The sequence below is a fragment of the Lonchura striata genome, chromosome 17 (genome assembly GCF_050655825.1).
Source record: "Lonchura striata isolate lonStrDom1 chromosome 17, ASM5065582v1, whole genome shotgun sequence".
Classification (NCBI taxonomy): domain Eukaryota; kingdom Metazoa; phylum Chordata; class Aves; order Passeriformes; family Estrildidae; genus Lonchura; species Lonchura striata.
In genome coordinates this window covers 3345715-3369511 of record NC_140719.1, presented here as the reverse complement: position 1 = coordinate 3369511, position 23797 = coordinate 3345715, and the positions used below count along the sequence as shown (strand labels likewise).

Sequence of the window (23797 nt, the reverse complement as noted above, 5' to 3'; positions counted from 1 at the left end):
TTTCCCAGTCCAATGCCAGTCCAATCCCAGTCCAATCCCAGTGCAATCCCAGTACAAACGCAGGGGGATCAGTGCTGGGCACGGCAGGGCTGCAGTCGGGGGTACCCGGTGAGCTTTCCCTGCGGGCCGGCTGCCAGGGCTGCCAGGCTGTGTCCGGGCTGTGCCCAGGAGATTTGGGCGCTCCTGGGCTCCCCTCGGAGCCTGGGCTGGCTGTGACGGGGGAATGGGAAGGGAGGTGGGGCCGGAGCGGTGCTGGAGCCGGAGCGAGCAGCGATGCGAGGCAGGCTGTGCCCGCAGGTGTGTGCCCATGGACACATTCACACTGAGAGCTTCACCCGGTCACCCTGCCTGGGGACACGGGACAGCAAAGCAGCGCCCGCAGGGACAGCGGAGTGACAACCCTGAGCTCCATCCAGCTCCAGCAGCCCCAGGCAGCCGCCAGCGCCAGTCCTTCCCTACAAAACCTGCTCTCCTCGACGCTTCCTTCAAAATAATCCCGAGTTGAGTTTGTCAGAGCCGCGGACTCGGTGCCAAGCGCAGGCTATAAATACCAGCAGGCTATTTAGGAGTGAGGTATTTATACTGCTGCTCCAGCTCCCTGCCAGCCTGCCCAGGCAGGCCGAGCATCACTTGTCTGCAGGAAAAGCCCCAGCGTGGGTAGGGAGCTGCAGGAGAGCTGGACCCTGTGGGAATCTGAGGTATTGATGATCCCGAGATTGTAGAAAGTCTCTGTCTGTCAGCCCCGCTGCCAAAGCAGAAGCCATAATTGGTCTGTGCTGGTTTCCAGGTTGTTTATTCTGTTTATCTCTCACATGTTCTGCTGCCCTGCCCAGCTCTGTCCTGCAGGGCAGCGTGTGGGGCTCTGCCCTCAGTGGGATGTTACAAACATTAAATACCAGAAACTCCCTGGGCTGGATTTACAAGAACGTGCCAATATCTGTCACCTACGTTGGACAGTGTGTCCCCAGCCTGAACCAACAGAAAAATGCCAACACCACAGTGAGACATGGAGGGCATGAAGAAGGAGAAAAAGGACAATATACATCCAATTTCCTCCATCTTGTCCCCTTTGGACCCCTCATCTAGAATCCTAAAATTTTACTTTTGCATCCATGCCACTCTTAATTATTACTTCTATCAAACACTCAGAGCTTGTAATTGATCCTGTAAGATTGAAAACTCTTTTCCATGGGCAGAGATCACAGCCAGTGTCTCTGGGGGCTCTGTCCAGGGGAGTTCCTGACCCCTGCCAGGGCAGCCAGAGGGAAGCCCTGGGTTCCCACAGACCCAGCTGGAGGGGTCCCCAGGGTGTGTCCCCTCGCCCTTGGGGACAGTCCTGGCAGCCCGGTGGTTCTCTTGCATCCATCACACCTGGTAGAAAATATAAATAAGGAAAAAGTGTGTGGGAAATCTAGGATTATTGAATAACTGATTAATATGGTTAAGCAGAAGCTGTTTTTTGTTTATGTTGCACACACTTTTATAGATTTTACAAACTGCTAAATATACACTTCTTGATCGGTGTTTTTGTCTTGCTGTCTTGTTTTCTGTTTCTATTTCTTAGTATCTGTAATTCATTATATTTTAGGTGTTTCATAGTCTTCTGCTATTTAGTTCTTGTGATCTTGGTATTCAGTTTCTGAGCTTCTTCGTTCTTATTTTAGCACAGTTTATGTTTTAGTAACTTTGATGAATTCTACAATATTTTGAGAAAATTCTGCTAGAACAGTTACAAGCAGTCTGACTGGTGCACACTGGGGTTGGGTTGTTCAGATGTGTGACTACAAACGTGGCTTTTGTCTCACTGGAAAAATTGGGACCCAAAAATGGGAAGGGAAGGGAAGGGAAGGGAAGGGAAGGGAAGGGAAGGGAAGGGAAGGGAAGGGAAGGGAAGGGAAGGGAAGGGAAGGGAAGGGAAGGGAAGGGAAGGGAAGGGAAGGGAAGGGAAGGGAAGGGAAGGGAAGGGAAGGGAAGGGAAGGGAAGGGAAGGGAAGGGAAGGGAAGGGAAGGGAAGGGAAGGGAAGGGAAGGGAAGGGAAGGGAAGGGAAGGGAAGGGAAGGGAAGGGAAGGGAAGGGAAGGGAAGGGAAGGGAAGGGAAGGGAAGGGAAGGGAAGGGAAGGGAAGGGAAGGGAAGGGAAGGGAAGGGAAGGAGCTTTTCCCCCTTTCCACACATAGGGCTGGGAAGAAGCATCAGAGTGGATGGGGGGAGGTGGTGGCTGCTCCCCTCATTCCATCCTGTGCTGTTTTGATCCAAATCAGGGAAATTGGGATGGCCAAATCTGGCAACTGGGCCCTCCACCAGAGGCTATTGGTGTGGGATGGAACTCTGGGAAGCAACAGGGAGCTGGGAGGCCAGAGGAGGGACTGGTCTTATGGTCAGAGCTGGCTCAGGCTGGTTTTCCTGACAGACAAGTGTAAGGATGCCTGTGGTACAAGGGGAAGTTGATGTCGAGATGCTTCCCCCAGCAGCCCTGGGGCCACATCCTGATCCCTCCTTCCTGGTCCTCTCCTAAGGAGTCTAGGCCAGGAGGCCTCACTCTGGGCTCTTTCAGCCCCAAAAATCCCGTTAAAAACTGCTCAGATGCTGGACATGTGTTTAACTGGCAGAAATGGGGGTGCCCCACAATCATCTGAGCCCTGGGCTGAAGGGAGAAACACTGGCAGCTCCTGCTGATCTGCTGACCATCTTCCCGGGGGGCTCCCCCGGAATATTTGGGATTTCAGGACACTGTGGGAGGGTGTGAGAGTATCCAGTATCCACTGGGGAATGCATCCATGGTCTGGGGATGTGGGATGGGGAGGCACTTCCACCCGCCCTGAGTGCAGGCAGAGGCAATGCTGGCTGCTGAACGCCTGGCCCGGGGCTGGGGACGTGTCCCAGGGGAAGGTGCCTGTAGGGACAGCAGGGGCACAGTGTCACCCGTTGTTTGTGTCCCCATGAGCTGCCCGGGGCACAGCTGCTCGGGGTTAATCATCTCCAGGAGCCTGGTGTTCCTGCTGGGGGCAGTGAGGGCTGGGCAGACCCTGCTCTGGTGCAGGCAGGGCCAGCCTGGTGCTTTGGGATTTCCCCATTTCCAGCTCCTCAGCATTGCTCAAACATGGAATTTTTCCTTTCCCTGGTGCAAATGCCAGAGCTGTGACCCAGCCCCAGCCCCTGCACCTGCCCAGGGTTTGGGAGTGGGGCAGAAAACCCCAATAAAACCCCCAATATAAAACTCTTCCCGACATCCCACAGCCAGGAGCAGAGCCAGGGGCACATCCATGCCAGGCTGGTGCCTATGCCCGTTCCTTGTGCTCATCCCAGTGCCCAGGCTGTCCTGCCTGTGCCTGTCCCATGTCCCATGTCTCGTGTCCGGTGTCTCATTTCCCATGCCATGTCCCATGTGCCTGTCCCATGTGCCATGTGCCATTTCCCATGTCCCGGGTCCCATGTGCCATGTGTCATGTGCCGTGTGCCATGTCCCATGTGCCATGTGCCATGTCCCGTGTGCCATGGGCCATGTCCCATGTGCCGTGTGCCATGTCCCATGTGCCATGTACCGTGTGCCATGTGCCATGTACCATGTGCCATGTGCCATGTGCCATGTGCCATGTGCCATGTGCCATGTGCCGTGCCAGTGCATGCGCCATGTCCCATGTCCCGTGTCCCCGTGCTCATTCCGGTGCCCACGCCGGTGCCCGCACCCCACGCCCCGTGCCACGCCGGTGCCAATGTCGCCAGTCTGTCGCACCCTCCGCAGGCTGCACCGAGCCGAGCCCGGCTCCCTGCCAGCGCCGGGCTGGCGCCACCAGTTATCCCAGTGCCGACCAGCAGAGGGGAATGCCGGTCCGCAGGAGCCTCCCTCCTCCTCCTCCTCCTCCTGCCCCCGTGCCCACCGCTCCGCGGGCTGCGCTCCCCCGGCCCCGCCGGCCCCTCCAAGCCCCGGGGCGCTGGTGGGCGATGGGTGCTCACCCACCGGGGGAGAGGGTGAGGTGACACCCCCGTCCCTGTGCTGCCTGTCACAGCCCCCTGGCACCGGCCTGGGGGTTTTTCGGGTCCCCATGTGCCCCTCAGTCAGTGTCACCCCTCTGCTCAGAGCTCCGAGCTGGAGCTGATGGATCCCGCTCAGAGCTCCGTTCCCAGGCTGGAGCTGATGGATCCCGCTCAGAGCTCAGTTCCCAGGCTGGAGCTGGGGCTGGAGCTGATGGATCCCGCTCAGAGCTCCGTTCCCAGGCTGGAGCTGATGGATCCTGCTCAGAGCTCCGTGCCCGAGCTGGAGCTGATGGATCCCGCTCAGTTCCCAGGCTGGAGCTGGGGCTGGAGCTGATGGACGCGCCCTGATTGAGCAGGAGCCGCTGGAGGCAGGCCTGATTCAGCAGTGTTTGATGCCGCTGCTCTCTGGAGCGCAGCGCTGGGTCAGCAGCGGGACGGAGGGTGCAGCACCGCTCGCGGGGCTGGGCAGAGCTGCCCTGGCCTTAATCAGCACTGCAAAGTTCTATTGCGGCAATTACGCCGCTGTTAATTGCAGCGAGAGCAGTTCTGGGGAAGGTGAGCAGCCCCCGGCGCAGGAGGGCACCTCCAGCCCCTTCTCTGCCGCTGCTTCTCCCTCCTGCCCATGCCAGAGCTGTGACCCAGCCTCAGCCCCTGCACCTGCCCAGGGTTTGGGAGTGGGGCAGAAAACCCCAATAAAAATCCCAATATAAAACTCTTCCCGACATCCCACAGCCAGGAGCAGAGCCAGGGTCACGTCCATGCCAGGCCGGTGCCCATGCCCGTTCCCTGTGCTCATCCCAGTGCCCAGGCTGTCCTGCCTGTGCCTGTCCCATGTCCCATGTCTCGTGTCCTGTGTCCCGTGTGCCATGTGTCTCATGTCCCATGCCAGTGCCCATCCCATGTCCCGTGTGCCAGTGTCCATCCCATGTGCCATGTTCTGTGCCAGTGTCATGTGCCATAAACCATGTGCCATGTGCCGTGTGCCATGTGCCGTGTGCCATGTGCCGTGTGCCATGTGCCATGTGCCGTGTGCCATGTGCCATGTCCCATGTTCCATATGCCATGTGCTGGGGCTGGCTCGGACCCCAGGGCACAGCAGGTTCCTTAACCAGGACACGTCCCAGCACCTCGGGGCCTCAGAGGTGACCCCAGGTGGGTTTCCACCCCCCACCCTGAGGACGGGGACCCGAGCCCAGTGCGAGGGAAGGACACCCCGACCTCCCCTTGGCTGCAGCTCCTACCCTCAAACCCCACCAGCCCCCCATCCCCCCGGCTCTTCCCGCACCGCGATCGGGTTTCCCGGTGATCTGGTGAGGTGGAAATAGATCCCTGTGCCAGGGTCATTGAGAGCGGGAGGAAAACTCCACTGACTGCTCCTGGTGTCGGTGACAGGGAAATAACCATTTCCTGGGCTGGAGCTTTATCCCGCAGCGCTCAGCGGCTGCAGGAATCCCGCAGGATCGGGAGGTGGGAGCGCTCGGCGGCTGCAGGAATCCCGCAGGATCGGGAGGTGGGAGCGCTCGGGAACAGCCTGTTCTGGGCTCTGCAGGTGCATCCACCTCTGCTGCTGAGAGGTCAGGCTCTAACCGTGCTAATGCCTCATGGAAAACCCAACGGGAGCACGGTGGGATGATCCCCCCACAGGCACCCAATCCAGAGGATCAGCTGAGGGACAGGAGGGCAGGGAGCTGAGCACACAGCCCCTGCCAGGCTTGCTTTGACTGCTGTGAGCAGAAAAAATATCCCACATAATCAACTTTAAAAAAAAAAGCCTTGCCACAGCCATGGACTGTGACATCAGAATCATCCAGAATCATCCTGGGAGGGTGAAAGACAGGTATGGAACACTTTGCTCATCATGATGGACTAATACACTGAAGGCTTTGAAGGCTTTAATAATTTGGGAACTACCTCACCTCGCTGCTGCCATCACCACCATCCCAGGAGCTGCCTGAAATCACGAGAGTGTTTATTCTCCTCGGCTGTATTCACAGGGAAATCCTTCATTTCCAAGCTGGGGTAGATAATTCATCAGCTTTAGGCAGATAAGCATTATTTCCATCTCTTCAGAGAGATGTAATTAGCTGGCATGATTAGACTTTATCAGGCTGCAATTCTGTACAACTCCAACACTGCACAGCCTCTGATGGGAGGGACGTCTGTGCTGGGTCCCTGGGAGCCCCAGCACGTGGGACAGGCCCAGGCCAGGGTGTGACAAAACCATTTGAGCATCACTTGTGCTGCTGGAACTGGTGGTTTGTTTTCCTGAACCCAGGGGCTTTACCTGGAGCCTTTACAGAGGGATATGGGGAAGCAGAGCAGGGAGTTGGGAGCTGAGCCCCAACTCAGCTGAGGAGGGAGTTGGGATGGATTTAAAGACATCCTTGGGATGGATGGAGCCAGGAGGGGAGGCAGGAGGGCAGTGGGGGGCTGTGTCTACACCCCTGGTGCTCAACAGGACAGGCTTATGCCTGGGCAGGGCCAGGCTGGGCTCCCAGAAACTGCAGCTGGAAAGGAAGGACAAACCATTCCTATCCCCATCCCCACCCCCATTTCAACCCCATCCCCATCCCATCCTCCTCAGACACCCATCAGGGTAGCAGGGATGAAGGAACCGGACCAGGAGCATGGAGACAATCCCCTCTGCACATGACCATGTGGGTATGCACCAAAATGTGCTGCAGAGGAAGGACAAACCATTCCCATCCCCATCCCCATCCCCATCCCCATCCCCATCCCCATCCCCATCCCCATCCCCATCCCCATCCCCATCCCCATCCTCATCCTCATCATCCTGGGCCAGCCACTGGGCTGGTGGGGATGAAGGAAACCCTGAGCAGGAGCACACTGGGGACAATCCCCTCTGCACATGACCCTGTAGGAACAAACCAAAATGTGCTCACCTGTTGAGTTTTGAGCTCCCAAATGTCTCCAGTCACAATAAAAGCCTTCAAAGAACTTCTTTGCTTTCCTGTGCCACGCTTTAGCAGCTGAGCCCATCTCTGGCACCAGCCAGCCCGTGCCAAAAGCTCATGCTGTGTCACCACGTGGCGCTGTCTGACGCTGCCAGGACATCGTGCCCATCCTCAGGTGGTTTTGGGGGCCCCAAAAGCAGCCTGTGTGTCTGTGTGACAGCCTCCAGGCTATTTCTGTGTGCCACAAACCTCCCCTTCCTGTTTGCAAATCAACAATATCAATGCTGTCCATTTTTTACCTCTTCATTCAGGTTTTATTTTTTTTTTTTACTTAAGAAACACACCAGCGGGCAAAAGAGTCAGGGATGACTCAGTGCTTCGGTGCTTGTGTGGATTAATTTTTCAAAAAAAGGCTTTTATTAAGGTTTATTTAGCAGAATTCTGTGGGCACTGCCTAAATCATATTCCATACATTGCTTTTTTGGAAGGGATGAAGCTTGGTTTCTAATTATGAAGTTATTTACATGGATAGATACTCCCATTTCTTTTCAGTTTGAAGGGGATTGGATGCATTTTCATCGCCTCTTAAATACCACCACCACACTAAGACAGAATTTCAAATTAATTCACAGCCAGACTTCTTGGGGATCAGCACTGGGGAAAGTATTTAAAAGCCTCCAGTGGAAGGATTTTCTATTGGAAAGGAGATTTTGCTGCAGATGAATTTCGCACGAGAATCCCTTGATACCAGCAGCATTCTGGCCAGGCAAACAAGCTGCAAACAAGCCCCGTGCTAAGGGTAAACCTTCTTATGGGACATCTCAGAGGAAGAAATTCCAGCTTTGGGACTATTTTCCCATTGGAATGAGTCGGAGGGGTGAGAAGTGTATCAGGATGGAAAATGCTGATGCACTGTGGGCATTCCTGGGGGAAGAGGGTGCTGGGACAAACGCAGGTGGCACCTGGGTGCCACTCGATGTCCTGACGTTTTTTGGCCACGTGAGGAATGTTCTGCTTGGGCAGAGCGTGGCACGGACGCATCCCTGCCCAAAAAGGAGAATTTTTGGCTCCGGGGTGGCATCCCCCCGGCACGGCGAGGGGGCAGGACCCGCTGGCGTCCCCCGGGGTGGTGGCAGCAGGCGGGGAGGGCTGTGCGCATCCTGCCGCCCCCTGCCCAGCCCCGGCGGCCAAGGGCAGCTATTTCAGGAGGATAAACAGGATGCCTCGCTCCCAGCCCGGCCACTTCCAACCCTCCCTCCCACTGCTCCCGGGTAAACAAGGCCAGCCCAGGAAAAGCCTTCCCGGAGCCGTTTCCACGCTGGCTGCCCCACACCGAGCCAAGCAGCTGAGCCGAGCTTCGCCCGGCTTCCAGAGCTCTGGAAGCATCCAGGGACCCAGAGCGATCCCAAGGCGTGCATCCACCTCGGCAGCGACTCCCCGCAGCTGGGAACAGCTTGAACTTTCTGGTCACGCCACCACGTCCTCCTTCCTCCTCCTCCTCCTCTTCCTCCCTCGGTCACAGCCCGAGCTGCTGGCGGTGCCCGGGCTCTGGGAACGAGGGCGGCGAGGCCTTTCCTCCCCGCGGATCGTGCCCGGGCAGCGCCAGGCATCCTGCAGGGCTGTTTCCGCCTGTTGCGCTCGGAAAGGAGCGGCAGCAGCAGCGAAGAGGAAGGAGGAGCTTTTTCCCAGCGCTTCCTCCCCGGCTGTGTGCGAGGAGCCTTCGCACGCTCGCACATTCCCGGTGCCAGTGTCCCGCTCTGAGTGTGCCCTCCTCACCCGGGAGATGCCAGCCCCCGTCCCGGCGCAGCCGAAACCTGTGGCTGGGGCGGGTTTTAAACACCTCAAGCGTTCCCATCCCGGGCTGGGCAGGGCGAGGGGCCCCTGGCTGTGCCCGCTGCCCGCCGGCTCCCACGCCCGCTGTCCCGTTTGGCACCAAGGTCACGGCTGGCGGCTGCGGGGCGTGGGCGCAGGTAGGACGGAGCAGCGCGGGGCCGGCGCGGAGCCGCTTCTCCCGCTGGGAATTCGGGACACACCGAGCACTGCCCGGCTCCCGGCTGGGGGGCACGGCCCCTCCTCCATCTACCCATCCCCCCGCGGCAATTAGCGCGGCTAATTACCCAGCGGGGGGACACTCACAGCCTCTCCCCGAGGCGGCGGGCGGGACGCGGGGCGGTGCGGGAGGAGTGGCCGGGGGGGCCGTGGGGCGCCGTGCTGCCGGGCCGCCCTGAGCTCTGCCTTCTTCCTTCTCCTCCTCCTCCTTCTCCTCCTCCTCCCTCTTCCCCCCTCCTCCTGCCGCTCCTCCCGCCGCCCGGCCCGGCCCGGCTCCGCTCGCCATGGGCGATGTGGTCTCCACGCACCTGGACGAGGGTCGCCGCCAGCACATCGCGGGTGAGCCCCCGGCGCGCCCCCCGCTCCGCTCATCCCGGGCACACCCCCGGGATCTCCCCATCCGTCCTTCAATCCCTTTGGGAACCCCCCCGCTCAGTCTTCCCGGGACCCCCACGCCTGCCCTTCGCCTCTCTTTCGCTCTTCAAACTTTTTAGGTTTTAGTTTCCCCGTGGTTTTGCCTCGGCACAGCTCTGGGGGGTACCCGAGGTGCCCGTGTGCCTCCCAAATGAAAGGCTGCGTTGTGCCGGGGGTGTTTGCGTTGGCAGCGGGGCTCGGGGACCCCTCGGGATTCGGGGAGGTGAGAGGGGAGCTGGCTCCAGGGGGATGCTGGAAGCGCAGGGACACCGCTGTCAGCACGGCACTGCCGGCGCTGCCTGCCAGATGAGTCTCATCCCCCTTCACAGCGCTGGGGGATCCTTAGCAAACCCCCCTGAGGCTGTGGGGCGGAGGGAAGGGCTGCCTGCACCCCTGGCTGGCTCCAGGCAGGACACAGCGGTGCCCCCGCCAGCTCGGTGCGACAGGCAGGGTGACAATGTGGCCATTGAGAGCCCGGCTGTCCCGGGGCGGCTCGGGGCGTCTGCCCAGAGCTCAGTGACGGCTCTGCTCGGGCACGCATCGTGTCAAGCCGTGGCTGGGGGTTCAGCGCTGCTAATTGGGGTCTGTGGTGACACTTCTGACCCCTCTAAGTGGGGTCACCCCCCCGTGGCAGTGCTTGGCTCCCCCAAGCCACTTTGCGTCACTCGTGATGCGGGCTCTCGGCTCCCCGAGGCTTGTGAGCGGGCAGGACGTGACCTCGGAGCCTTTTCGTCTCCCAGCTTTGGTTTCAGCTCCCCAGGCTGGCATAACCTCGTCTCCGGTGGGTGAAGCCACCCCCGCAGCAGCGGGGCCACACCTGAGCGGGTGGCACAGCTTCGTGCTGGACCCTGTGCGCCTCTCCGGCAGCTCAAGGGCTGGGGAGCGCCCGTGTTTTGGAGGTGACTCCGCCGTATCACTCCTCTGTCGCGGCCATAAAGCCGCGGGAGTGGCTCTGAAGTCCTTTTGTCCCCAAGGGAGGGCTCTGCGGGCAGAGCTGCAGCCGCGCCGGAGCTGCCGTGGGGCTGGCACAGGGGCGGCTGTCTCGCCGTGCAGCCCATCCGCCCTGCCAGGCCCCGTCCTGGCAGGAATGCTTACGTGGTATGCGGCTCAGCAGGACGCCAGCAGGTTTCTGAGCTTTGAAGGAGAGCTTGGAACTCGCTCTGGGGTTTTCATCTTGCATTAGTTAAAGCTCAGCGCCGGCTGAGCGCCGGGTCAGGGCTGCCCGTGGCGTGTTTGGATCCAAAGCACATCCTGAGTTTCTCTGGAACTTGCTGAGATTGTCTGGGCACAGATAGCTCCCCGTGCAAGCCCCTGTGATCTTAATCCTGAAGAATAACAAGGAGAAGCCTGGCTGGGTTTCCTGTGCAGGAATCTGGCTCTGCTGGATCAGGGGTTGGGTGTTTGCAAGGCCTGTTAGCCCAGGGTTCCCATGAAGAGCCCTCTGCAGTCCCCAAGCATGGGTTAAACCCATGCTTGGGGACTGCAGAGGGCTCTTCATGGGAAAAATATTTACTGAGGGAAAAAAAGATTCCTGTGGAATAGGATTTTGGAGACGTGTCCCGTGCTATTCTGGGGTGAGTAGAGGGGACACACACCTGCACTGGGACACCTCCCTGGGAGACACTGGGGCAAACTGGGCTCCTGGAGCACCTCTCTGCTCCTGCCAGGGCTCCTGGCTGGCTGAGGAGCCCCCGGAGCTGGGAGGGGCTGGAGCCCAACAGGCAAGGCACGACTTGCTGTCAGGCATGCAAAGCAACGTGGCGGGGAAAACTCCAGGTTTTCCTGCCTAGCTCGGCCTGTTCTCCGCTGCTGTTGTCCCAGGAAGGATCCAGCCCTTCTCCAAGCAGCTTTTCCCGGTTGTCCTCCCAAATTTGGGGTGTTTGGATTTGCTGCCCAGGCCACGATGACCCTGGTTGCTGGAGGCACAGGAGCTCTTTGGGCTTGGCAGTGCTTCTCGAGGTTGCAGCCACTTAGACCAGCAGAGCTGCTGAGGAGAGCCCAGCCTAGACCCCTCCTGGGAATGGGAAAAGGCAGGAGGCAGGTGGGAGATGCCCTGCCATGCCCACGGTGCCCAGGCTGTGCAGGTGCCATGCCCTGTCCCAGCCCATTTGATGGTGGCTGTGTGAGGCTCGTGCCAATGTCTCCCAGACATGTGTGACATGGGTGGCTCAGGAGCAGGGTCTTTCCTCCCAGCTGGGGCTGGAGGACCCCAGGCAGTCACAGAGGCAGCTCCCTGCCAGCTTTGGGGCTGTCAGGGCAGCCAGGTGTGATCCACAGGTGTGATCCTGCATTCCGTTGTGCAGGGTCTCTCGGACCGGTGCCTCCTCCTGCCACCCTGCTTTGGGCATCTTCCTGCCTGACTCATCCAGTTTGTTTGTCAACACCCTTTGGCTGCTCTCCTCCTCCTCCTCCTCCTCTTCCTTCCAGATGTGGGCTGGGAGTTGTTTCCAAGCTGCTTTGTGGGCTGGAGGAGGGACTGGCTCATCCTCCTTGTGCAAGGATACCCAGCATGGGCACCATCACCTGGGCACACCAGGGGGGCAGGGATGGGGTGTCCTGGGAAACCAGGATGTCACTGGGTGGAGTTTTGCACGATGTCCTCTCGTGCCCAGTGCAGGGGGTGCTCTCAGCATGGGACTGAATGAAGCTCTTCCCTCGTGCTGGGGTCATGATGCTTCCCTGGAGCATCCCATGGACCCCTTCTCGTGGGGGCTGAGCTGAAGCGTGCCTGGCAGGAGCTCTGGGTGCAGCTGCTGGTCCTGAGCCCAGGGGTGCCAGCACCCAGGGATGCAGCAGGAGCTCCTGGGTGAGTGGCAGAGGCCAGGGATGCAGCAGGAGCTCCTGGGTGAGTGGCAGAGGCCAGGGTTCAGCGGGAGCCGCTGGATGTCTCCACAGCCAGAGGGATGTGGGGGTGTGTGGCAGCACAGGGAGGGTCCCTGGGAGCTCCCACCTTGCTCTGGCATCTCCGGGGAGTCGCCAGCCCGTTAATTACAGAGTGAAGCAGCTGCTAATTTCGGGGTAGGACTTCCACAGGCAGCAGCAGCCCACGCGGAGGTGGCAGAGGTGACACCGAGCCTCATCCCTGGGGCGGGACCTGCAGGCTCCCTTGTCGGGCATCGGTGTGTGCATATCCCCGATCCCAGCAGGGGGATGGCATGGCATGGCATGGCATGGCAGGGCTCGGCTCCAGAGGTGCCTGGAAACGCCAGAAGGCACCCGGCTGTGGCATGCCCCGGGGATGGAGGCTGCTGGCAGCAGGAGGAGGTTCGCTGTGGCTTCCCTAAGCGTGACACTCATTTCCCAGCCTTTGCCGCAGCTCAGCCCCAGCCGGCGTGGGAGGTGGAGGCTGCCGGGCTCTGGGGTTGGTCTTGAGGCTGCAGCCCTCACCCTGCCCCGGGGGAGCCGTGCAGGGAGGCTCCGAGGCCGCGGAGTGGTTTCTCCCAACGAAACGCGTGTCTTTCATCGCCAAATAAATAACTCCCCTGGCACGTCGGGGCTGGCTGCCAGCGGCGAGGACTGGTTCTGGCAAGCCGGGGCTTTACCTGCAGCCGTCGTGTCGGGGCACGGGGCTCGCTCCGAGCCAGCGTGTCGGGGCAGGGGACACGGCTCGGAGCCCTCCCGGCCGTGCTCAGCCCCGGGCACAGCCCGCCTGCCCTCGGGGAGGGCTTTCCCTGCCTCCCCCGGCCGGGGTTGTAGCCAGAGGCTCGGCTGGAGCGAGCTGCGGCACGCAGGGAGGGCATCCCTGCTCTGCCTGGGAGCAGCAGGGCTGGCACAGCAGGAACAGAGCCAGGCTGGCAGCTCAGAGCCAGCCCAGGGAGAGAAAAGCACCCCCAGACCAGGACACCTCCGCAGCATACAGACACCCCGAAACCCATGGATGTTGGATGAGGCCCTTTTCTGACTCAGAGATGGGGCAACCGAGAGGCGTTTTAAAAGCCTTTATTCAGTTTTCAGTCTCATGTGAAGGGTGACACAATACAGATGTTATAATTCATGCTATTACAATCAGAAGCCAACTATTTCTTAATTACAATACATTAAAAGTGTTTCTTGCCTATCACCTTTAGCCACACCATGCTGTAAATGCCTTAAAGCTCTACAAATTCATTTCCCACACAGGGACACAGCCAGGAGCTGGGATTTCGCAAGCCTTTGCCTCTCCTCCTCCCCAAATCACTGCAGAGGCTGGCTCAGAGCTCTGAGGGGCTCGGTGCCCCTTGGCACTGCCAGGCTCCTGTGCCTCCGAGCTTTCCAGCAGGAAGCAGGGCTGGAGGGATGCAGGGATGTTCATCCACGGGCACTTCATGGGACCAGGTGTGAAGGCAGGTGAGCAGCAGCTCTCCAGGAGCTGCTCTGCCCCTGCAGGACCCAGCTCTGCTCCCACCACCCAACTTGTGGGGATGTCTGTCAGAATCTGTGGTATTGATGATTCTGAGATTGTAGAAAGTCTCTGTCTGTCAGCCCCCTGCCAAAGCAGAAGCCATAATTGGTCTGTGCTGGTTTCCAGGTTGTTTATTCTGTTTCTCTCTCACATGTTCTGCTGCCCTGCCCAGCTCTGTCCTGCAGGGCAGCGTGTGGGGCTCTGCCCTCAGTGGGATGTGACAAACATTAAATACCAGAAACTCCCTGGGCTGGATTTACAATAATGTGCCAATATCTGTCACCTACGTTGGACAGTGTGTCCCCAGCCTGAACCAACAGAAAAATGCCAACACCACAGTGAGACATGGAGGGCATGAAGAAGGAGAAAAAGGACAAGGCACACCCAATTTCCTCCATCTTGTGCCCTTTGGACCCCTCATCTAGAATCCTAAAATTTTACTTTTGCATCTGTGCCACACTTAATTATTACTTATATCAAACACTGAGAGCTGGTAATTCATCCTGTAAGGTTGAAAACTCTTTTCCATGGCCAGAGATCACAGCCAGTGTCTCTGGGGGCTCTGTCCAGGGGGGTTCCTGACCCCTGCCAGGGTCCCAGACCTGCCAGGGCAGCCAGAGGGAAGCTCTGGATTCCCACAGATGTCGGCTCCTCCTGGAACTGCAGCCCCCAGAGCCCATCTGCTGAGGTCCCCAGGCAGGGGCTGTGCCCCCTCCCCAGCCTTGGAGCCTTGTCCTGTGCCTGGACGTGCCTGCAGTGGCTCCGTGGAGAGGCCATGGCTGGGGCCAGGAGGGGAGGAAGGGGCAGAGCAGAGCAGTCCTTGCTTCCTCCCAGTCTCTTGGACCGGCGGGGGAGGAAGGAATAAAACTCCACCTTTTCCCCCTTTTCAAAGGGAAAGAGCAGTGACATTTGACACAGGTCCCAGCTCTGGTAGAGCACAGTGCCCTTCTCCCTGCCTTCCTGCCCTTTGCCATGGCCTCCTGCCCTTCTTTGTCCCCTTCTGCCCTTCCCTGCCAGGGATCTCTCTGGGGAATTCCTCTTGGGAGCTCGGACCCCTTCACTAGAGTGTCTCTGGATGGGACATTCCCACACAGCAGGATGGATGGGACACTGCCCTGGAGGTGACCGAGGCCTGGGGCAGGATCTCAGCCTTCTCCCACTGTGCTGGTGGCTCCTGGGCACAGGTCACTTGTCCTGGCTTCTGTTCTCCTTCTGCCAGCTCTGCTCAGCCCCTGGAGAGATTTTTCTGCATGAAGGGATGTGCCCAAAGCTGGGGTGAGCCAGCTCCCAGACCCCAAAACTGTGGTGGCTCAGCATCCTGTGGGATGGGTGGGGAGGAGCTGGACGCAGGAGCCTGGCCAGCAGCAGGGGAGGGAGCTCCAGGACAGCTCCAGGACAGGTTCAGGTCTGTTTTCTTCAAATCCCTCTTGGCTGGGTTGTTTTTTCACATGCACATAAAAATCTTTGTTTGGTCTCCTCCCCTGGGGCTGGATTTGGTTTCCCCCTGGCACTGTCCAGCTGGGCACAGGGACAGTGTGCCAGGTTCAGCTCCTCTCCCTGGGGCTGGGCAGGAGGGGACACAAGGGACACAGGTCCCGGGACATCCTGGAGCAAGGACTGCCCACCCCAGCTGCCCCCAGCACAGGAGATGACCACATTTGCTGTGTCCCCTTTGCCGTGGGAACCTCAGCTGCCTGTCCCCAGCTGGCAGGGCTGGAGGTTGTGGATGCCCGTGCACACCCGGCTGGGCTGGGCTGGGCCGGGCCGGGCTGGGCGGGATTGCGCCATTCCCGAGGGATGGATGCAATGCAGCCCGGCCGGTGCTGGGGGATCAGCCGGGCCTTATCTGGGGTGGTGCTGGGTCCCACCCTGCTGTGGGGACAGCCAGAGGGGTGGCAGTTCTTCTCCACCCTGCCCGGGTGCTGGTGGCACTCAGGAGGAAAAGGGATGTGTGGGGTGATGTGGCTGCAGCCAGGATGCTGGTCTAGCTCAGGGTTTGGGGTTCAGCTTGAGCCAAGCCAGGGATGCTCCATCCTTCCCCAGCCACCTGCCTGTCCGTGGGACACATCCTGGCATTCCTGGGAGTGCAGTCACCTCTGCTGGTGGCTGTGCCTGTGCCAGGTGGCACTCTGGGCTGGGGTTGCTTTAACCCAGGCGTGGGGGCACCTGTGCCCCACAGATTTGGAGCACTGCTCCAAGGGGAAAGGGGCTTGCGGGTTGGATGGGGGCAGGGATCTCCTCCTGCCCCATGCCTGGGATGTGTTCAGGCAGGGGGGCTCAGGGCAGGGGGCTCAGGGCAGGGAGGCAGGGCAGGGGGGATCAGGGCAGGGGGCTCAGGGCAGGGAGGCAGGGCAGGGAGGATCAGAGCTGGGGGGCTCAGGGCAGGGAGGATCAGGACAGGGAGGATCAGGGCAGGGGGGATCAGGACAGGGGGCTCAGGGCAGGGAGGATCAGGGCAGGGGGGCTCCAGGCAGGAATGATCAGAGCAGGGGGGCTCAGCGTAGGGGGCTCAGGGCAGGGAGGATCAGGGCAGGGAGGATCAGGGCAGGGGGCTCAGGGCAGGGGGCTCAGGGCAGGGGGGCTCAGGGCAGGGGGGATCAGGGCAGGGGGCTCAGGGCAGGGAGGCAGGGCAGGGAAGCTTAGGGCAGGCATCTCCATGCATCCTGGCCAGCCCCAGAGGCGCCGGGAGCCCCGCTGCTGTTTGCTCTTCGTTACTCACGGGCACATTCCTTGCACGCAGCAGCCCCGCGCTGCCTTGTTCCCAGGGGCAGTGGGACAGCAGCATCCACGCCACGGTAAAACACCCGTGGGCTCTCATCCCTGTCCTGCCGGGCTGGGCATCACCCCAGCCCCGGGAAGGGTGATGCTGCGGGGGCATGGCTGGCACTGTGCAGCGGGAGCAGCGGTGCCCGCAGAAACAGCAGAAGGTGTGCAAAGGTCTCCCGAGAGTGTTTCTTTCAGCTGTTCAGAACTCGAGGAGTTACTGTGGAGTGTGCTGCTTCGAGTTCAGCCCCACAGTTGGCTCCGGAGCCTCGCAGGGCCACCCAGGGCAGCACGGCCGTGTCCTTGCAGGTTGGGCTGGGCCGGGAGGGCAGCGGTGCTGTGCAGGCTGGGCGAGGTGCTGGGAGATGGGCTGGGAGCTGCAGGGTGGGCACAGAGCCCTGGGGCACCCCCGGGGTCCCGGCTGGCGGGGGGACACCGCAGGTGGCAGGGATGGCAGAGCGGTGTCCCCGGCGGGTGCCCCAGCCCTGCGCTGGCACCACGGGCGCATCTGACTCATCCGGGGGCAGAGCCCGGCACGGCTCAGAGGATCAACCGGTTCAGGCCTGGCCCCAGCTGGTTTCTCCAGCGAGGCTCCGCTGCCTCATGCCTTCCTGCGGCTCAGCCCAGCCTTCCCACCGCGGCTGAGTCACAGGGCTGCTCTGGGCTGCTGCCTGGGGAGGCACCGAGCGCTCCCCTCCCACCCCCACCGCCCTTCTCAGCTGCTTTCGGGCAATAATTTCAACTCTGAAAATATTCCCCGTGGATTTTGGAGAGGTGCTGGAGCCTGGCAGTGCCCCTGTCCTGCCCCATCCCTGGTGCTGAGCAGTGCCTGGCATCAGGACAGACTCTGCTCCCCACTTGTGCCAGTCCAACTCAGTCCCGACAGCAGCCCAGAGCTGGAACACCTGGGGTGGGTTTGGGTGAAGGGTGCATTTGGGTTCAAGGAGGTCAGAGGGGAGAAAACTCTCCCAGTTTTTGCTCTCCCCACTTTGCTTTCCCTGTTCAGCCTCTCCTGGTTTGGATGAGAGGGGGAAATACAGAGCTGCTGGGTCAGCCCCCGGGTTTGGCTGTGCCCAGGAACAAAACCTCCTCCAGCCCCTGCTCTGTGTGCCCAGGAACAAAACCTCCTCCAGCCCCTGCTCTGTCCCAGTGCCCCGGGTGAGGAACTGGTGCCCAACTTCCCCCAGCGCTGGCATCTCCCCTGGATGCTCAGCCGGGCTGAGTCAGGCCCCTGTGAATGAATTTGTGTTTCTGGCTGGAAATGAGCTCACATCCAAATTCCCGAAACCCTAAACTGCCGCTGGGGCTTAACCCTTTGGGTGCCCCGTTGGCTCTGCAGGATTCCTGTGCCCCATCCACAGTGGCAGTGTCCCTTGTGCTGGCTGTCACTGCACTGCTGCTGCTCAGTCTGCCTGGAGCCATCTCCTGCTGTCAGTCCTTCCCAAATTCCTGCTGGGATGAGCTTGGGATGAGCCAGGACAGCCCCTGGCCGTGGGTCCTCATGTCTGGGTACTGCTTGTGGGGTGCCCTGGGCACCTCATCCATGGCATCCTGTGCCTCCCATCCACGTGTGCCCCCCATCCTCAGCGTGCAGTGCCCTCAGGGGGATGCCCACACACTCTGTGTGCATAATGGCAGGATTTGGGACAGGAGGATGGCCAAGGGACAGCGGGAACAGCCCCTGGGTGTGCCTGGAGCCGGCAGCAGAGTGGGCTGGCTGGAGCATCCCCACTGCGAGGGGTGACCTGGGGACAAGCAGTGGCATCAGCCTGCCTGCGGTGGCTTTGTTTGCCTTGCTGGAAGAGCCACCCAGGCCACTGCTGGCTCTGTCAGTGCCACCGTGGTGCTTGTCCCTGTCAGTGCCACTGCTCCAGAGCTGGGTTTGAGCCTGTGCTCCCCCCAGCAGCCCACCCCCGCTCACTAATCATTTACTAATCATTTATGGGCTAAATGAGTAATTAACTCCTCCCCCAGCAGCCTGGGCAAACTGGCCAGGCCAGCACACACTGCCCACGGGCCACCTGTCCCACCAGGGAGGGACTGTCCCCAGGCACAGAGGGACTGTCCCCAGGGCAGGGAGCACAGCAAAGGGACGTGAGGTGTCTGTTCCTGACTGCCCTGCAGCCACATCCCCGTCACCACCTGGCAGGGGGACAGGGGACACTGCAGGGGAATGGGGGACGCTGCAGCGGCCAGGGGACACTGCAGGGGCCAGGGGACACTGCAGGGACCAGGGGACACTGCAGGGGCCAGGGGACACTGCAGGGGACAGGGAACACTGCAGAGGGACAGGGGAGCTGGCCTGAGCCCAGCTGTCCCACAGAGCCAGGAAAGGAGCCAGGTCAGGCCCTGCCCTCCCAGCCCAAGGGTTCTGCTTCAATGAGCTGCTTTGGCCTTTTTGTTTTTCTTAATTTTTTCTGGACCAAGAGGAGAATTCCCTGCCTGGGGTGAGGCATCCCTGTGGCATCCACAGGGGTTTGGGCACCCTGCTCCAGCCCCTGCTGTCACTCCACTCCTGGGATAGTGGAAGGAGTCTCTGCCTGTGGCAGGGGTTGGGAAGGGATGAGCTTTGAGCTCCCAACCCAAACCAATCTGTTATTCCATGATTCTGCATCATGCCAGGGGCCGTCTGCGGAGGGCTGGGCTCCTGCAGAGGTACTCAGCTCCTGCACAGATGTGAGGGGCAGTGGGCACGTGAGGACTGTGGCTGCCAGATGGGATGTGGCCTTGGAGGAGGATGCAGAAGTTCCTCTGGGGTTTCCAGCTGCAGCCCCTCCGAGGGTGTGTGAGCACAGGGGTGTGGGTGTGTGAGCACAGGGGTGTGGGTGTTGGAGAAGAGAAGGGCTGGGAGGTTTCCACAGGGCCTCTGGAGGGGCCACAAGGAAGCCAGAGAGGGATTTTAATCAGGGATTGTAGTGACAGGACAAGGGGGAATGGTTTCAAATGGAAAGAAGGGAAACTAGGTGTTATATAGGGAAGGAATTGCTGCCTGGGAGGGTGAGAGACCCTGGCACAGGGTGCCCAGAGCAGCCGTGGCTGCCCCTGGATCCCTGGAAATGTCCAAGGCCAGGATGGATGGGGCTTGAAGCACCCTGGGACAGTAGGAGGTCACTGGATGAACTGTAAGGTCCTTCCAACCCAAACCATTCCCTGATTCCCCACTGGTGGTGTGCCTGTGCTGCTGCAGCCCCTGAGCCCCAGGGCTCTGCTCCCATTGCCTTTGGGGACACACCTGAGCCACGTTCCTGTCCCCATCAGGCTCTGCCCCACCAGGGACACGCAGATACTCCTGGAGGTCCTGGGTATGCTGAGCTGAGCAAGAATGAGGAGGGGCAGGAAGGACAAGGAAAAATTGGAGCAAACCTGTGCAGGACTGACCTCCCCGTGGCTGGATCTGCTGACTGGGCTGCCCAGGGCCTGGGCTATTTCCAGCAGCACTCCCATTTTCACATGATCTCAAGGGCAATGAGGAAAACAAGCTGTGGACACACACTGGTGCTGGGAGGGCTCTCTGTGAGCCTGGGGCTGTGGGGTGGATTCCTGGAGCTCTGCTCTTCCCACCGTGCTGCAGCAACCTGCAGGCAGCACAGGCAGCAGCAGGAGGGAAGGGCAAGGTCAGGGCTGGGCTGCAGGGGACCAGGGCTGCAGCTCATGGGGGGCTTCTCCCTACCTCCCAGAGCTGGGGCTGGCTCTGCTCTGCTGGGAGGTTGGGATCAGAGCTGGAAGTGTGTCTGTGGCTGCCCCGGGGTGTGTCAGTGATGGACAGAGTCCAGAGGGGCCACGGAGCTGCTCCAGGGCTGGGGCCAGGCTGGGAGAGCTGGGGGTGCTCACCTGGAGAGGAGAAGCTCCAGGCAGAGCTCAGAGTCCTTCCAGGGCCTGAAGGGGCTCCAGGAGAGCTGGAGAGGGACTGGGGACAGGGGATGGAGGGACAGGACACAGGGAATGGCTTCAGTCTGACACTGTTTCCAGCAGACTGAGTGGGGGTAGATGGGGTACTAGGAAGAATCCTTCCCTGTGAGGGTGGGCAGGCCCTGGCACAGGGTGCCCAGAGCAGCTGTGGCTGCCTCTGGATACCTGGCAGTGCCCAAGGTCAGTTTGGATGATTCTTGGAGCAGCCTGGGACAGTGGGAGGTGTCCCTGCCATGGCAGGGTGGAAGGAGATGACATGTAAGGTCCCTTCCAGCCCACAGCCATCCATGATTCCGTGTGTGGGGCTGATTATGGGGCTGGAGATGCTCCCAAGGGCAGGACACAGCCAGCCCAGGCTGCTGGACCAGCTTGGACAGTTTGCCTTTGGAATCCTGAAGGCAAAATCCACCTCCTGCCCTGGCTCAGAGGGAACAGGAGCCAGCCAGGGCTGCCCTGGCCGGGCTGTGACCTCTGAGCCCTTGGGGCACCGACTGCTCCAGGGCTGTGCCCTGCCTGTCACCTGGGCTGGGTGACAGCTCTGGTGGCACTCCCGGTCCGTCAGGGGGCTGGGCAGGAGAGGAGCCTCCTCTCCCAGCTGGTTTCAACCACAGGAGCCTGGGGCTCACCTGTGGACACACCTGTGCTGCCCTGCCCGTCCCTGTGCCCTGCTGTGCCCACAGCACAGGCTGGTGATGCCAGCACGGGGTGGGGGCCCTGGGGACCCGGCAGGAGCGTGGCTGGGAGCTGCTGTGGCCTGGCTGAGCCCTGTCCTGGCTGAGCCCTGTCCTTGCTGCCAGCATCCCAGCCTGGGCTGGGGTTTGGGTGCCCAGAGCCCTCTCTGTGCCCTGTGGGCTGTGCAGCCCCTTCACATCCCTCCTGCTGGAGCCACCACGTGTGCCTGAGTCACAGAGAGGAAGGAGGGAGCTGGGGCTGGGGACAGAGCAGCTCTGTGACCAGAGGTGCTGACACAGGGATCCGCCAGCCGGGCGTTGCTGTTGCCGCTGCTCTTGGAACCCCACAGTGGCTTCCCCCTGCCAGGAGCCAGCGGGATGTGCCAGGGCCTGTGCCAGCCCAGCCACCCCTCTGGGTGTGCCAGGGATGGGGTGGTGGCAGGGGGAGGGTGTGGATCCAGAGCTTCCCTCTGGCTGCCATAGAAAGCCTAGAACCCTGGCAGGTGGTCAGGAACCCCCCTGGACAGAGCCCCCAGAGACACTGGCTGTGATCTCTGTCCATGGGAAAGAGTTTTCAGTCTTACAGGATGAATTACAAGCTCTGAGTGTTTGATATAAGTAATAATTAAGTGTGGCATGGGTGCAAAAGTAAAATTTTAGGATTCTAAATTAGAGGTTCAAAAAGAACAAAAAAGAAAAAATTGTGTCTTGTCCTTTTTCTCCTTCATGCCCTCCATGTTTCACTGTAATATTGACATTTTTCTATTATTTTGGCTAAGGACACACTATTCAACATAAATAATAAATATTAACACATTATTGTAAATATAGCACAGGTAGTTTCTGGTATATACTGTTTGTAACATCCCACTAAGGGGCAGAGCCCCACACGCTGCCCTGCAGGACAGAGCTGGGCAGAGCAGCAGAACATGTTAGAGATAAACAGAATAAACAACCTTAAAAACCAACACAAATTATAACTTCTTCTTTAACAACAAGGCAAAAAGACAAAGACTTTCTACAATGTCAAAATCATCAATACCACCAATTCCAACAGGGGAGGGTGCGGGTGCCGGTCCCAGAGCAAGAAGTGGCATTGGGGAAGCGCTGGGGGTGGCTGGCTGGCTGGGGACACCCGTCCCTGGGAGGTTCCTGTGGGTGCTTCTGTTTGCCAAAGTGCTTTGTGGGTGTCTGAGCCCACACCCAGTGTGTCCCTTCCCTCCTCTGCCATGACAGAAGGGTCTGAGGACAATCTAGGGGGTTGTGTCCTCTGTCCCCAGACCCCTCCAGCTCTTGGCTGGCCGTGCAGCCAAAGCTGCTGGTGGAGGGACAGCCACTGGTGGGTGACTTTGGTGGTGGAGCTGCAGCCCTCAGTGCTCTTGGAGCCCTCAGTGATCTCTGCAGCCCTCAGTGCTCTTGGAGCCCTCAGTGCTCTTGGAGCCCTCAGTGCTCTGCAGCCCTCAGTGCTCTTGGAGCCCTCAGTGATCTCTGCAGCCCTCAGTGCTCTTGGAGCCCTCAGTGCTCTGCAGCCCTCAGTGCTCTCGGAGCCCTCAGTGCTCTAGGAGCCCTCAGTGATCTCTGCAGCCCTCAGTGCTCTCAGATCCCTCAGTGCTCTGGAGCCCTCAGTGCTCTGCAGCCCTCAGTGCTCTGGAGCCCTCAGTGCTCTGGAGCCCTCAGTGCTCTGGAGCCCTCATTGCTCTCAGATCCCTCAGTGCTCTGGAGCCCTCAGTGCTCTGGAGCCCTCAGTGCTCTGGAGCCCTCGGTGCTCTGGAGCCCTCAGTGCTCTCGGAGCCCTCAGTGCTCTCAGATCCCTCAGTGCTCTGGAGCCCTCAGTGCTCTCGGAGCCCTCAGTGCTCTCTGAGCCCTCAGTGTTCTCAGATCCCTCAGTGTTCTCAGATCCCTCAGTGCTCTGGAGCCCTCAGTGCTCTGGAGCCCTCAGTGATCTCTGCAGCCCTCAGTGCTCTGCAGCCCTCAGTGCTCTGGAGCCCTCAGTGCTCAGGAGCCCTCAGTGCTCTCAGATCCCTCAGTGCTCTGGAGCCCTCAGTGCTCTGCAGCCCTCAGTGCTCTGGAGCCCTCAGTGCTCTGGAGCCCTCAGTGCTCTCGGAGCCCTCAGTGCTCTCAGATCCCTCAGTGCTCTGGGAGCCCTCAGTGCTCTCTGCAGCCCTCGGTGCTCCATTGTGCTGGCAGGGAATGTTCTGCACAGCCCCCAGCTCTGCCTGGAGGCTTTTCTCAGCCTGATGGAGGAGCCGGGGGTGGCTGAGGCAGTTCCTGAGGGTGACACATCAGCCCTGCGAGGGTGTCCGGATGTGAGGGGTCAGGGCACCCTCTGGCATGACCCACCCTCTACTCAGGCACAGTCCCCCTCTAACACTCCACTCTTATGTCACTCCTGATCCCCAGAGGTCTTTGTCCCTCTTGCTCCCCTGGGCTTGCCACCAGGGCTACCAGGCAGGGAGCAGCAGTGGCCCCCAGCACCCCAGAGAGTCCTGCCAAGCCTGGGCAGATTTAGTCACCTCAGATGTTTGACTGCAACTCTTGTTCCCAACCTCTGCAAATTATTGACTTTTGCTTTTCCATTTACTTCAACCCTCCTAATTGGCCCTGCTGTTAATCAGGGAAGAATGAGTGACTAAGCTGTCTCGCCTGCCCGGGGACTGGGGGCTCCTTTTTTCCCATGGACTGAAAGGAAATGAAACCTCAAAACATCCTTTTAAATCTCAGC

The 23797-nt window shown here is 60.1% G+C and overlaps 1 protein-coding gene and 1 long non-coding RNA gene across 3 annotated transcripts in view; both read left to right on the top strand.

The window, feature by feature from the left end:
• LOC110480267 (uncharacterized) overlaps positions 1 to 23797 on the top strand; it is a 219012-nt gene that overhangs the window by 150180 nt on the left and 45035 nt on the right. The window lies entirely within an intron of this gene.
• NIBAN2 (niban apoptosis regulator 2) overlaps positions 7223 to 23797 on the top strand; it is a 37310-nt gene continuing 20735 nt past the window's right edge. Inside the window, exon 1 of one of the 2 annotated variants that reach the window (XR_014958769.1) lies at positions 7223 to 8858. Coding sequence is in view for 1 of the 2 variants with exons in the window: in XM_021548092.3 (XP_021403767.3) it covers positions 9222 to 9276 (55 nt within the window). In the remaining variant the exon portion in view is untranslated. Of the gene's footprint in view, positions 8859 to 9114; positions 9277 to 23797 lie in introns of those variants that run through there. The other variant, XM_021548092.3, reaches the window with a different exon arrangement.